Source organism: Nomia melanderi, chromosome 4, assembly GCF_051020985.1.
Source record: "Nomia melanderi isolate GNS246 chromosome 4, iyNomMela1, whole genome shotgun sequence".
Classification (NCBI taxonomy): Eukaryota; Metazoa; Arthropoda; class Insecta; order Hymenoptera; family Halictidae; genus Nomia; species Nomia melanderi.
This window is the reverse complement of record NC_135002.1, coordinates 5,430,579-5,444,900: the sequence shown is the minus strand read 5'-3', so window position 1 is coordinate 5,444,900 and position 14,322 is coordinate 5,430,579. Positions and strand designations below refer to the sequence as shown.

Below are 14,322 nucleotides of genomic sequence, written 5' to 3'. Positions count from 1 at the left end.
GTTCTAATACGAACCATAGATTTAGACAAAATAATGTTACTAATTATAGACTATAAAAAAAGTAAAATATAAATTAAATATATCACAATGAACAATTCAATTTTCTAAATTATTTTGGTTAAAATAATTATTCTATTCAATTATACATAATGTCTTGTCGGTGATTCAATATCGCACGGTCAAGAGGGAACTCTAATTTCTATTAATGACTCTCAGAGGTCTCGAAATAATGTGGGCAACTATAATTTAAATTCAAAAGGAACTACTAACTTACTTAACAGATTTTTCCTGATATGTTTATTTAAAAAATGTTAAGTACATAAAATGTAGATATACATACATACGTGTGTATAAATAATTAATCTTAATATTATTTTGTAGAGGCAAGATGTAAGGCACGTATGCTCCTGCATAAAATTTGAACCATGCTAATATATACAACATTTTTTTCCTTCTCCCATTCACAATAGTCCTTGGCAATATAAATCGCCATAATTAATTTTAAAAAATATAGAAGATTTAAATAACTAATTTTACGTTCAAAGTATGTGTATATATGTATATGTAAAGAAATAGCGTCGTAAGATTTTACAAAAACTTATTTACAAATTTGTTCATTTCCTCGTTTTCTAATATCGAAATTTCAACTAACAAATCGTAGGGCCTTCATACGTTTCATGAGTTTTTAATCGCGAGAGTCATTATAAAGCTTGATTACCGTCAAGAATACAACAACGATCACTAAACAATTATTGCATCTAACTCAAAGCTAGGAAAAATACTGCTATTATAAGTTAACTTCATAGTATTATGTAACAAATACTGTTAGCAACGTACGTACTAGGGATTCGTGTAAGATTTTTTTTCTAGCGTAATAAAAAATTCTTTAAATAATGTTTCTTGCGTCGGTTATGATAATGTAACGAAAATTGAATACAAGCGGCGGTGTCAAGTCGGCGATTCAAAAGTAACTAAAAGTTTCGATATCATTAGTAACATTCAAAACGCACAATATAAAATACATAGCACAGCTATCTTTTTCTTGTGCATATCAAACACAATTTCATTCATGTCTGAACTCGACCTAACTAATAATAAGTCGCGTATTTACAAAACCGTGAACACTAGTTAATTTAAATTAGGAAACATAGATAACTTTAAAAGCTGCCTGGTGTAAAATTAATATAAAATCTACGCGAATCCGACCCCCCCTCACCCCAAAATTGGTTCAGTTCTGAGCCTGCGCGATCCTACGGGCTATCTATGCGCGCGTAAGCTGACTTACACGTAAATTCATTGATTACTATGTCGACCATAAAGTGCGTATAGTCAGCAATATTGAACAAGAAAATGATTTGTCGAACAGATGCATTAATAACTTTAACATACACACTTTATGGTCGAACACCATATCTACCTTGTACGTTCTACGCCCTTATCTACCTTGAGCTTTAAGAGAAGGTATTATGCGTAAAGGAAAGACATAGTCTTGAATAAGAATGCAATTACTGGACGAACGAACGTCCAGTAATTAATTCAAGTATTTGAGCATACCTATTACGGCACCCTGTACATGTCTTATAACGGTTTGTTTGTTCGACTCGTTGATAACTAAAATCTACAAGTTTAAAGTCTCACTAAAAAAAGCATCGTTATCGCCTACTTCAACACATTCGAAAAGAAACATCGATTATGTATCTACATAAATTTGAAATTAATCCTGGCACGATAACTGGTATCGGAAATCTAGATATGATGTGGATGTGATGTAGCTGTGAAACATTATTCACAGAGGTTGTTCAATAGGCAGTGATCCCTGGAGCAGAGTGGGCTCAGTATATGATGTGTTCACGTCAGTTCCAACTGTGTCACTGGTATTATGGTTGTTGCTGTTGTTGTTTTGCCCGTTTAGAAACGAGGCCATTTCCATCGGCGATTGTTGTCCGCTCTGTTTAGAAACATGCGTGTTCGTTCGCTTCTTACAGATCAGCTCGAAGGGAGCGAGATATTTTTTTTTTTGAGGGGATAACGTACATGTGTGGCGTTCGGAAGAAAAACAAAAGAAAAGCGGCTCCAGAGAAGAGTGCAAAGAGCGAGCAGAATTAAAGTAGCAGCACACGCGACCAATGCTAAAGCTAGAAAAGACTAGTCTCCTTAATATCGAATAGTCTGAAAGCAGAAACACGTTAGTCCAATGTAAATACATAGATGCAGTCGCGTGCGGATAGTGCGTAGAAAAAAAATAAAATAAAATGGAAGTCGCTTTAAAATAGAACGGGGGCCGAAGCACCACAAAGATGAACGTGTCAAACTTTATGGCGTACCATTGGAATATAACGGAGCTCGATTACGTCCAACCTAATATGCATCCATTCGTTAAAATTGTATAAGCTTGATCGAATTAGATAGAGAATATATTTAACAAGAGTCTGCTTGCCATCACGACCGGAATTTATTTAATCTAATCACTGAAAACAAGAAATTTGTTCGATTTCGCTATATTCATTTCGTTGGGCTAAGATCGAACTCCGGCCATAATTCCAACTCCACAGAACACGCGCACATACACACAGAATTATACGAATGTTCGCAATACAAACATCGTAGGCGCACAAAGTGGACACGTACGCGAATAAGATTGTGTTTACGTTCGCCTAGTGTACTTCTGACTGTAAGGGGAAAGTCGAATGACTTTAGACAATTGGAAATTTTGTTATGTATTGTACATAAAAACAGAGCAGTATTTCTTTTTCTTTTTTTATGAAATTAGCACAGCGTTCAGTCATTCTTTCCCTCCGAGACAGAGCAACAGTGATTGATATTGCTACTTACAAATACCGACCTTAGGCTGTATTATATCTTCAGATGTGTCGAGACCAGCGAGCGGATTTGATGTTATATTCATTTTCGAGTCGGTAACTCCACCGTTCATTACTCTTCCATTCGTAATAGGTTTTCCTGCCACAAAGAGAAACATTTTATGAAGTTTATATTATTATTGCAATACGCTTATTATTAGAAGCTATAGCCACCTTCGCTTTGCGAAGACTCTCGGCTCTGTTTATGCTTAGTTCTCTTATATACTACTGCTACAGCTGTTAAGCCACCTAGTAGAGTCGATCCACCGAGAACTCCGCCTATTATCGCATACATGTTCGCGTTTCTATCGTCTGCGGGCCGTACCCGACTGTCCAACGTCAGATTGCCACCGTGATCGTTACGGTTATCGTTCTCATGATGCTCGATCACGACTTTTTTTGTCTTTTGCCGAAGAATCTTCGAGAATTCCGAAGCGGCATCCACGGAGAAACTCTGTACCTTGAACTCGTACGTCGTGTCAGGTTGTAAATAAGATATCGTTATGTTGTAGGAATTTTTTCCTTCAGCCGTGGTCTTCACATAGTCTTCAGCCGTTGTCGAGGCCCGATGATATACGTAGAACCCATCTATTTCTGCCGATGGATCCGAATTTTGCCAAATAAGTAACACTTCATGAGGACTCAAAGCTTTTGTGTTTGTTAGCAACGGTATAGGCATTTTGTTCCTCTGAAGCCGGCCAATTTTTTTCAGATGAAAACGGTCTGAATTCCGGCTAAGCTTGTTGTCATTGTTTAAGTAAACCGCGGCGATTCTAAACCTATATGTATGATCAGGCTGTAAATCGGGCACTTCGAACGTTGTCACATTACGCGATATCTCAGAATTCGGAGTCATCCACTTTCCCTGTTTACCCAAATTCACCTTTTGTCCAAATTCGCGATACTGAACTTTGAAAAACTGAATTGGCAAACCCGTATTATTAGGTACGGACCACCTCACCATTACGGAAGCGTCTGAAAGTCTCGTGACGTTTGGCTGATTTGGCGGTACTAAAACTACTAAAAAGACGAGACATACATTTAAACGGAATGAAACATTGTACCTCGCTAAATTAAACAATGGAAACATTACCAGTTCCTTTTCGCTTTCCGTCTTTGATTCTTCTCCTTCCGCCTCCCCTTGTGTGTTTGTGCCTTGGATTGGGAACTCCGTAGTCCGGTCGCGATTCGGTTGTGCCAATCTGTTGCTTCGGATTAACCCATAACAAATTATAGCCAGAATCTGAACCGTATTCATTGCTTGCGGCGCATTGTACTATGCCAGCGTGTTTCTTCTCAACCTCGGAGATAACAAGGGTGGAGCCTTTAATTTCCAAATTGTCGTTGGGCAACAATGATTCTCCGTTGATTAGCCACTCGACTTTCGGGTGTGGTTCGCCGGTCACTGAACAAGAAAGCTCCAATTCCCCACCCTCAGAAAACGTGGATTCCTTCGGCGATTTGATCACCTTAGGCGCTTCCATTACTTTTAATATAATCACAGATTTGATATGAGCGTTATTATTACTGATCCACGTGCAATCGTATTCTCCTCTGTCTGCGGACTGGACGTTCATTATCGTCAAGCCCATCGATGTCTTTATAGAGTTAGCCGGTAACGGACTACCTAATCTGCTCCACGTAACAGAAGGCACTGGATAACCAACGCCGAAACATTCTAGAGTAACATTCTTTCCCCGCAGAACTTTATATTCCGTTTGCGGCTGTTTGATGAAGTACGGCTGTTGAAAAGTGGGATTCGTGTGCACATTCAAAATAGTTTTGTGATTGCTGCTGAACAATTGGCTAGTTATATAATTACTAGCAGAGCAATGGTAACTTCCGCTATCCGATACTTTAACGTTTTCGATAACCATGGTTTTCCCATTAACATTCTGTATAGGATTATTGTCTTTGTAGAATTGAATTATAGCTTCTGGTGCAGAGTAAGGCACAGGGCAGGTAATAGGTACTGTATTCCCGGCTGCAACGCGTATAACAACGTCGCTCTTGTCGGTAAACTTCTGAAGAGTAGCAAGCGTTAATCGTGCTGGATCAGAAGCTAATCCACTAGAACCTACAACAATTAATATAGGTCCACTGTCACGCAGTTTCGCGGAAACATTGTACGGTCTAGAAAAATAAAATCAAAGCCCACCATAAAAAGCTATACACCGGTAATCTCCGGCTTTCGACTCGTCATCGAAATTCACAACATGTCTGGACGTTTTGCCACCGTTACTGGGTATATGAGGAACTGCCAACCATTTGTCTGAATTTAACCGCCTATGACGCCAAGCGAATCGTTCAGCGGGAAGATTGAGGTTGCACTCGAAGTTTACATCGTCTCCTAATGGTGCATCCAGCGGTTGAGGGTGCCTTGTAAAAGACATACCATCTTGTCTTTGTCCTGCCAATGGACAAAAATTTATATATAACGAACTCTGCGTAAATTCAGAGGATTTAGAACACCATAGATTTCTATCGGTGACGATATAGACACACACTTACCATGAGCGAAGCTGGCCAGAATATGAAGCCATACGGCAACGACGCCACACAGGGACGGCACAGGTTGCATCTTGACACATTCTGGAATGAAGGAAGAGATAAGTTTGTCACGCGTGCCCCAGGTATTTCTTTTCTTTGCTCTTCCGACCTCGTTGCCCGGGGGTGGGACGAAAATTCGCGAAGACTTGAGGCGCCGGCAAGAGTCCACTAAAATTAATGCCCGGCAAGCATGTTTAAGTTTAGAACGGCGGAGAGTTCATGTGGAAATAGAACGCATTCTCGTTCTAGTTTTCAAGATATCGTGGTTGGCAACTTCGAGACGTGAAAACGTCAACACTCTTAATGAGACCGGGCATACTGAGCCGTAGCGGAATGGATAATCTACGGTAAACCAGCTTCCCGTTTTCAAAAGTCCCGCCCGCGCCAATAGCTCCACCGATTGAAATGTATTTATTTTATCTTTTAAACTACTAATTACAGTATGAACACACAAACATCCACGATATCATAGTAATACATGCATATATAACATATATACCGTACGTAGTACAAGAACTTTGAAACATCAAGTTGCGTTTGTATCTAGCGCGCGAGAAGATAGAGGGAGGCTAACGCCTTAGAACGAAATACCTGTAATCTGATTGGTTGGAACTTCAACGGCATTTTACAAAAGCCGAATATTTCTACGAAGCAAACCAGAATTTATTCCGAAGTTTTTGTCAACACATAAAACGAAATATTATCAAATATTTCCAATACAACAAATATTTTTTATAATAAATATAAATCAAGAAAAATATGGTATTATAACACGAGGAACCATAATGTTCTGCGAAGTAAATCTATTCGTAATTTAAATACTATTCGTACGTAACAAAATAGATCTCTCAACATTTTCTTCGGTTCGAGTATTTTTTCATGAACACAGTATCGGTCCAGCACAGCTGAACAGTAATATTTCGGATTGATGATATGCCATTTAAAAGTGACAACAAATAAAGCACGTGCTTTATTTACAAAGTTATGAACATGATTTAAAGGTGAACTTCTAATAGATCATTTACGTTACAAAATGATATTTTATCCAACGCTGCATAAAGGAACACGGACAGGAAGGACGTTGCCTTGTACCGTGACAAAGCTGAACGGGCAGAGGTGCCATAATGACAATACTAAAAATGACCATATACGGCGACGAAAATCGTCGATCATTGCGCGCACCGCTTTCCACCCACGTGCGAACGGCTGACCGTCGAAAGTGACGATCAGAAAACCGTACCGACACGTCCGAGACCGATGGAAATTATTTGTTGGCTAACAAACGAGCCATACGTAGGCAGATCCATTCACGGTATACATCGTGCTGCTCGCCCACGCGAGACTGCTACATGAAATTAACGCACACACGTATCCATTCCTCTAGGAAACGTAATTTCGTGACTACTACTAAATACAATGTCCTTAATCGTAAGGACATCGTAATTTCCCATTAGAATACAATACAGAAATGCATTTCGTATCCGGACCGATCTCCCTGTAAGACATTCGTTTCCAATAATTTTTCGCCATTGCTCCGCCGATGGGGAAAGAGTCTGTTACGGCGAAGAAAGAAATACGTCCGAGAAGATTCGTCATTGTCGTCGTGAAGCGAACGGGCATTTTTCATCGGAGCCGAATTCGAGAGGGGGAAGGGGACAAAAAGCACACGTTCGGCCCGTTCGCGAGGCAGTTTAACGTGTTTTATGTACGGGAGGACTCTTAACTTCTGGTTAAATGGTAGCATAAATGCCGGTGGTATGTAACAGGTGAGAAGGGCCCCAAAGAGGCTGGTTTCCGACGTTGCCTCTCATAAAAATAAAGAACTCGAATTCCAAAGCAGTGGTTGTCAACCCCCCACCGCACCCCGTGCCCTCAAACGATGCCACGGCGCACCTAACCTTAAGGACGAGCCAATGCCACCCGGGTTACGCACACATACAGACACGTCGCTAGCGCACGCACGCACGATCGTACACATGCTACATCTCAATCGTAACAGCTGAACGAAAGAGAATTAGACTTGTTTCTACGACTGTTCTGTGTTAACCGGTGTTCGAATTCCTAAATAATCCTTTTTACGCATGCTGATCCTCGTTCATCGATCGGGGATCGTGAAACCGGAGTTCCGCTTTCACGAACCCGACACCGTGTAGTTGCCGACCAAAATGTAGACAAATTTGGATAATCGAGTGGACAGTTAACGGTGAACCGAACGATTTCCGCTATCGTGATTTTACGGGTGATAAACAATGCAATTTGAAACGAGAATAATTCAATTGAAATGAAACTGAAATATTCTTTTATTAAGGACAAGTTATTTTAAGAGAATTCAACGGTACATCATTGGCATTTGTAACGAACAAGTTAGGAGCAAATGATTTTTCGTATCTTCCGTTTCCAATTGATCCATCGACCGTATAACCTATCCGAAGACACGCATATTGCCTTGGCCGAAAGAGGGGAATGGAATTGACGTTAATTTTTTACAGGAGTAAAGTACAGTGTTCCGTTACACGTGACAAACAGGAACCGGGAAGATCGGGTTCCCATTGATCGATGTAGGCCCAAGAGAAGTGGACCCTTCCTCTCCGCGATCACCGATTAATCACGTGAACGGCTTTCATTCGTTTCGTATCGTCGCGTTCCGCGCTCGATACAGGCCAAACTGCGACTAACTTAATTCTCTTCCTCGGTATGCACAGGGCGATTCTGCTTAGGCAAAACGAGGGAAGAATATTTAGCTGTATATGTGTCATACGCTATTTTAATCTGCTTCCCCACAGCTGCGACTTATAATCCTGCTATTAGCGATCCATTTTCAGCGAAACCATAACTGCAACTCTGTCGTCGCTTTTGTTTTCAATTTATTAGTCGCAACCTGTTTTTCTCGCGACCGTTATCGCGGCTAGCATAGCGCATACATGTACCGCTTGTTTAGGTTTAGCCGGGTAGATGACAGTCCGACTAATATTACCCGCGCGTACCGCGAACGCGTTTGTTGTATTCTAATCAAAAATCGGAACGCAGGCGCATTAAGTAGCGCGGTATTATCCGAACGGTGATTTTCTCGATCGTTAAGATCCGAACAATCGAGTACAGGTTCCCGCGGCTCACAGATTTCCCGATGCTCCACGGGATCTACCGGCCGTTCAAATTCCATCGAAAATACTAGTGGCTCACCCCTTCCGGCAGGTGATCTTACGCTGCGACACCATAAGCGAATCTTCTCGACAATCAACGCTGTTGTTCGTTACACGGTTTCGGCTTTAGTTGTATGTTGTTATTTTTTATTTACAGCTCCCCGAGGACCGTAACGAGAAGAATGATAGAAATCAGCGATAACGGAGAAGAAGAGAAATGTATTTTTCTTAGAAGTATACTTACCCTTTTGCCTTCGATCCGTGTACGATCCTTCCGTTCCAGATCCTGTGGTTTATCCGTGAACTCGTTGCCGATGACCCTCACGGAAGTAAACGAGCAGTCTTTTTGATTTTATACCGGTGAATCACTTCATTTTTCTTTTCAACGATCGTCGCAGGGTTCGATCGATTCAATTTCCTATAGAACACGACGCTTGGCGTCTACCAGCACACTGGAATGTAGACCGACAGGTTTTGAACCGATAAAGTATGCAGTATGCAGTTGTTCACCCCACTCCCACCATCAAAAAGTCACTAGCGGGATCGGAGTCCCTATACAATTTGTTGTGATCTATGATTCATATTGTGTGGATCAGCTGGTGCACTAAACAAACCGTATTTTGTATTACGATGTAGGAAATATGTTGTAAATTAAAGGGACAGATTTTTTTTTTAAATATTACATTCATTTAATCACTATTGCCCGATGATACACATTATTTGTTTTGACAGTATATATTTAATTACATTTATCTATTCTACAAAGGAATATCAATTAATTAACACTAAGATTAAGAAAAAATAACAACAAAATGAAACGTTTTAATAAAGTATTCTCAAATTAACAAGAAATTGCTGTAGCTCATAATCGTTTACCTCTTTCATACGGACCAATCATAATCACAGTCAGGATGCTTTCAGAATACCTCTATTTTAGAAACAGTGCAGATATTTTTGTGCATTTCCTTTGTTAGATACTTGTTACATCTGTTTCGTTTATTTTCACCTGTAATTTGAAATATACTTGTCTAAATTATATTTAACTGAACATAGCAGTTGTTCACTTTATTGCTTTTAGCATAATACATTGTGGAAAACAGCATTCGCATCTATATTGCAATATTCTGTGACGCCAAACGCAGCCTGTATATTTATAAAACGATTTTATTGTCATTCAAATTCAAAGGTTTATTTAGAAATTTGAATTTCGTTTATGAAAAATTTATATTATAAGTATATATTTTTCATAATCCCTTTTATAGTACCGTGAATAAAAAATATATTACTATTAGTTCAGATTTCTCTCTGTTGCATTTGGCTGTCGTATACAAACGCGAGCGATATTACACAATGAGTCTTAAAATTGAGAAGAGATATCAAAGTAAATTAATCATTTATAGATGTTAAAATAAAATTTAAATTTCCCTCTCTGTCATGTTCAGTCTCCATGTTTCAACACCAGTGGTGTTACAGTATCACTTATCTACATCATGGAGGCTCGATACACGTGTAGTGTTGATCGGATTATCTATAGACATGTTCGAATTTAAAAGATAGTACATATTATTTCTTATTTTTTTCAAGAAGACACGTATATTATTATTATTATTATTATTATTTATATATTTGTATCAAAATAATAAAAAGAAAAATGTTAACGACGAAGGTTTTCTTTCGGAAAACGAAGGGTGGTAAAGTCTTTAAGGTAAACAAAGTTGTTTCATAACTTTTTCAATTTTAGTTAATATAATTTACCAAGAGTAAGTTTCTGTACGAATAAATATCAATATGGGAAATGTTTTTTTTTTCTGTTTGTTCAGACTGTCCGGGAACATTACCTCAGAGATGATATTCACTGTGGTTCCAAAGCCTGTGATAAATGCTTGTACAGAAATAAAAATATTATTTTGGATGATGAAGATTCCAGCGCAAAAAATATTAAACTCATGCAACCCTATTATCTTCTGTTGGATACCAATATTGTTTTGGACCAAGTCAGTATAATGTATATGAAATGTCAATTACATTTTAAATTGACTTGCGATGAGAACATTAACATTGAAATTTTGTAATTATAGATTGACATTTTGGAAGAAGAAGTTATTTGTAATGTCATAATCCTGCAAACGGTATTAGAGGAAGTGAAACATAAAAGTTCTACAGTATATAAAAAGTTGAAAAATATCATTGGTGACACACATAGAAAGTTTTATGTATTTGTAAATGAACATCACAAGTATGTAGGAGATATTATATATTTGATAATGTAACTGGAACTGTCTTAAACAGAAACCAAATCTTTATGACTTATATTCTTTTTTATATAGAGATACTTACATTGAACGTAATCCTGGTGAAAGCATGAACGATAGAAATGATAGAGCTATTCGACTTGCAACGAAGTGGTATAACAAACACTTAAGTTCTAATGGTTGTAATATTAAGACTGTGCTGTTAACAGATGATGCAAAAAATAAAGAGCAAGCAGAAAATGAAGGAATACCAGTTTTATCAAGTAATACTTTTGCCTCTATCCTTCTTGTAATTATAAAAGATTTTAAGTATTAATCTGATTTCTGTTTATGTATTTTCTTTTAGTGGAGGATTATGTGACTTCGCTGGAAAATTCAAGCATTTTAGCAGATAAATTATGCAAACGCAGTTATGGAGGAGAAAAGAGTGGGTTAGAATTTTTTCCGTGTCATCTTACGCCAGTTCAGTTACACAGTGGTATAAAAAGTGGAAAATACTTGCAAGGAACATTTGCAATATCAAGAGAAAATTTTTTGGAGGGATATGTAAATACAGAAGGAATGGAAAAACCTGTGAGTAATTGGTTATTTTCTATATTACTTGTCATACCTAAATATGTGTATAATTATATATATTTTTGTTTTTAGATTCTTATTCAAGGTCGAAGCAATCTTAATAGAGCTGTTGATGGTGACACAGTTGCAATAGAGCTTTTAGCAGAGGATGAATGGTCCTCACCAAGTGACATTGTTCTGCAAGATGAAGGAGAAGCGGATGTGGATGATGTTTTAGAAACAGAAAAAGTATTAGATCAAATTGTTACTTCCAACAAAATGCAAAAAACACCCAGTGCAAAGATTATTGGTATAATTAGAAGAAATTGGAGACAATATTGTGGGATATTACAACCTAGTAACATTGAAGGGGTAAAAATCATAAATTCTTATCATTATTCTGAACCATCATATAGATATAGTTATACTTCATAACCTTCTTTTCTATTTAATTAGAATGTAAAACATCTATTCGTCCCGGCCGAAAGGAAGATACCTAAAATTAGAATCGAGACTAGACAATATCATCTGTTGAGTAAACAAAGAATTATAGTTGCTATCGATTCATGGCCACGTAACTCTAGGTATCCTTTGGGTCATTTCGTTCGTGCATTGGGTGAGATAGGAGATAAAGTAACTGAAAATGAAGTAATATTATTGGAACATGATGTTCCGCATAGTCGATTTTCTGATGCGGTTCTCAGCTCGCTTCCTAAAATGCCTTGGTGCATCACAGAAACTGTATGTACCTATATTACTAAAAGTAAATTTATTTGTCAGAATAATATACTCAAATTAAATACACGGTTTAATCCCACGTAGGATTTAGCTCACAGGGAAGACCTTAGACATTTGGACATATGTTCAGTTGACCCACCAGGATGTACAGATATAGATGATGCACTCCATTGTAAAGAATTACCAAATGGTAATCTTGAAGTGGGTGTACACATTGCAGACGTAACACACTTCATCAGACCTGGTACAGCTTTAGATAAAGAGGCGGCTTTGCGAGCTACCACCGTATACTTAGTTGACACGAGAATTCAAATGATCCCAGGTGAAAATGATGGATTTACAAATAGTGTAATATCTACTAAAATAACTAATGATATGTTTAATGATTACAGAATTGCTTAGTACAAATCTTTGTTCCTTAAGAGGGAATGAAGAAAGATTGGCATTCTCTTGTATATGGGAATTGGACAGAGACGCGAACGTAATTACTACTAGATACTGTAAGTCAGTAATTTGTTCACGGGCAGCTATGACTTATGACGAAGCTCAACTTAAAATAGATGACATCACTCAGCAAGACGTACTTGCACAGTCGTTGAGGAATCTTAATAATCTAGCGAAGAAGTTAAAAAAGAAACGTTTAGAAAATGGGTATATATATTCTCTCTATAAAAAATTTTGAATAATTTTATAACCGAAGTTTTTACTAACAAATGACTGAAATTTTTTATTTTAGTGCGTTAGTGCTAGCTTCTCCAGAAATTCGCTTTCATGTTGACGACGAAACTCACGATCCGATTGATGTGGAAGCAAAAAAATTGAAGGAAACTAATTCTATGGTTGAAGAGTTTATGTTGCTTGCAAATACGTCGGTTGCTAAGAAAATAGTGGAAGAATTCCCGGAGTGTGCTGTGTTAAGAAGGCATCCCGAACCACCACCTGCTAATTTTGAACCTTTAATAAAAGCTGGAAAAAATCAGGTATAAGAAATTAATAGATTAATTAAATATAATTTATGGACAAAGATATTAATACATCATGTTTCGTCAGGGCTTCACTATAAACACTAATAGCGGAAAGGAATTGGCCGAATCTCTAGATAAATGTCACAAAGAGGGTAATCCGTACTTCAACACTATGTTAAGAATATTAGCTACTCGTTGTATGATGCAGGCTGTGTACTTCATTAGTGGAATGCATCAACGAAGTGAATACTTTCATTATGGTTTAGCATGTCCTATTTATACCCATTTCACTTCACCCATTCGAAGGTAAAAATCAAGTATACAATGATTCTTATTGCTGAGAAAATGTTATTAATATACTTTCATTTAATATATAGATATGCAGATGTAATGGTTCATCGTTTATTGGCGGTATGCATAGGAGCTGACGCCACTTATCCTGATTTATTGGATAAGAAAAAGAATCAGGCACTCTGTCAAAATCTGAATTACCGAAACAGAATGGCTCAATATGCCGCTCGTGCATCCGTTGCACTTAATACACACGTATGTATTTGTTACAATTTTTAGTTATATTATCTAATTGTTTTTGCATTAACGATATATATTCTTTAGTTGTTCTTCCGGGAGAAAGTACAAGATGAAGAAGGATATATACTTTTTGTACGAAAGAATGCATTACAAGTGCTAATACCAAAATATGGTTTGGAAGGAACTTTATACTTGAATGAAAAGAAAGAGTCAACTGTGTCATTTACATATAACAGTGAAGATCATTCGCAGACTTATGGGAATATTACGTTTCGTACATTTGATCCTGTTGTGGTGCAAATTCGTTTAGATAGAACTAATGTACAGCATGAGAAATTAATATTTAAACTTGTTAAGCCATACGTAAGTATATCACAATAACTTAGGTTATAAAAACGAAGGTAAATGTAATTGTGAATTTTATTAAAATTATGTTGTCATAGATCCCAGGTTTTAGTGTACCTTCAGTAAGTGAAGGTGTTGCACACATTGTGCAATTAAAAAGTACAATAGAAACACCTAAGCGAAAGCTTGATGAAGATACACCTATGGAAGATATTACAGATTCTGCAGAAAGCAAAAAGAAGAAAAAGAAGAAGAAGAAACCGAAACATTTTGTACATTAAATATTTTAAATATACACAACAAAAAATAAATAATTTTATAACCTATAACTACTTCGCTTTTCTGCACTGCGATTGGCATGGCGGCAATGCCACATGGGGTAACATGG

The 14,322-nt window shown here is 37.5% G+C and overlaps 2 protein-coding genes across 13 annotated transcripts; one reads left to right on the top strand and one right to left on the bottom strand.

The window, feature by feature from the left end:
- Nucleotides 1–288: 288 nt before the first annotated feature.
- On the bottom strand, nucleotides 289–9,047 carry LOC116435115 (interference hedgehog). 12 transcript variants are annotated; one of them, XR_004236687.2, is made up of 8 exons: nucleotides 8,793–9,047; nucleotides 5,370–5,450; nucleotides 5,017–5,268; nucleotides 3,952–4,935; nucleotides 3,033–3,878; nucleotides 2,843–2,958; nucleotides 2,035–2,169; nucleotides 1,799–1,948 (listed from the first exon to the last, which is right to left on the bottom strand). XR_004236687.2 is itself a non-coding variant. In XM_031994336.2 (7 exons), the coding sequence occupies exons 2-7, from the start codon at nucleotides 5,437–5,439 to the stop codon at nucleotides 1,787–1,789; spliced, it is 2,430 nt and encodes an 809-aa protein (XP_031850196.1). In that variant the 5' UTR covers nucleotides 5,440–5,450; nucleotides 8,793–9,047; the 3' UTR covers nucleotides 289–1,786. The 12 variants fall into 12 exon arrangements, 9 of the variants coding, with proteins under 9 accessions (XP_031850196.1, XP_031850200.1, XP_031850198.1 ...); XR_004236688.2 differs by having other exon boundaries at nucleotides 2,035–2,135; XM_031994336.2 differs by lacking the exon at nucleotides 2,035–2,169 and having other exon boundaries at nucleotides 289–1,948.
- A 960-nt stretch (nucleotides 9,048–10,007) lies between these two features.
- On the top strand, nucleotides 10,008–14,263 carry Dis3 (exosome complex exonuclease RRP44-like protein Dis3). Its single transcript, XM_031994316.2, has 14 exons — nucleotides 10,008–10,253; nucleotides 10,369–10,542; nucleotides 10,627–10,784; nucleotides 10,876–11,063; nucleotides 11,147–11,373; nucleotides 11,449–11,727; nucleotides 11,812–12,096; nucleotides 12,178–12,415; nucleotides 12,486–12,744; nucleotides 12,830–13,073; nucleotides 13,144–13,364; nucleotides 13,436–13,604; nucleotides 13,674–13,952; nucleotides 14,033–14,263. The coding sequence occupies exons 1-14, from the start codon at nucleotides 10,200–10,202 to the stop codon at nucleotides 14,213–14,215; spliced, it is 2,958 nt and encodes a 985-aa protein (XP_031850176.2). The 5' UTR covers nucleotides 10,008–10,199; the 3' UTR covers nucleotides 14,216–14,263.
- Nucleotides 14,264–14,322: the final 59 nt, after the last annotated feature.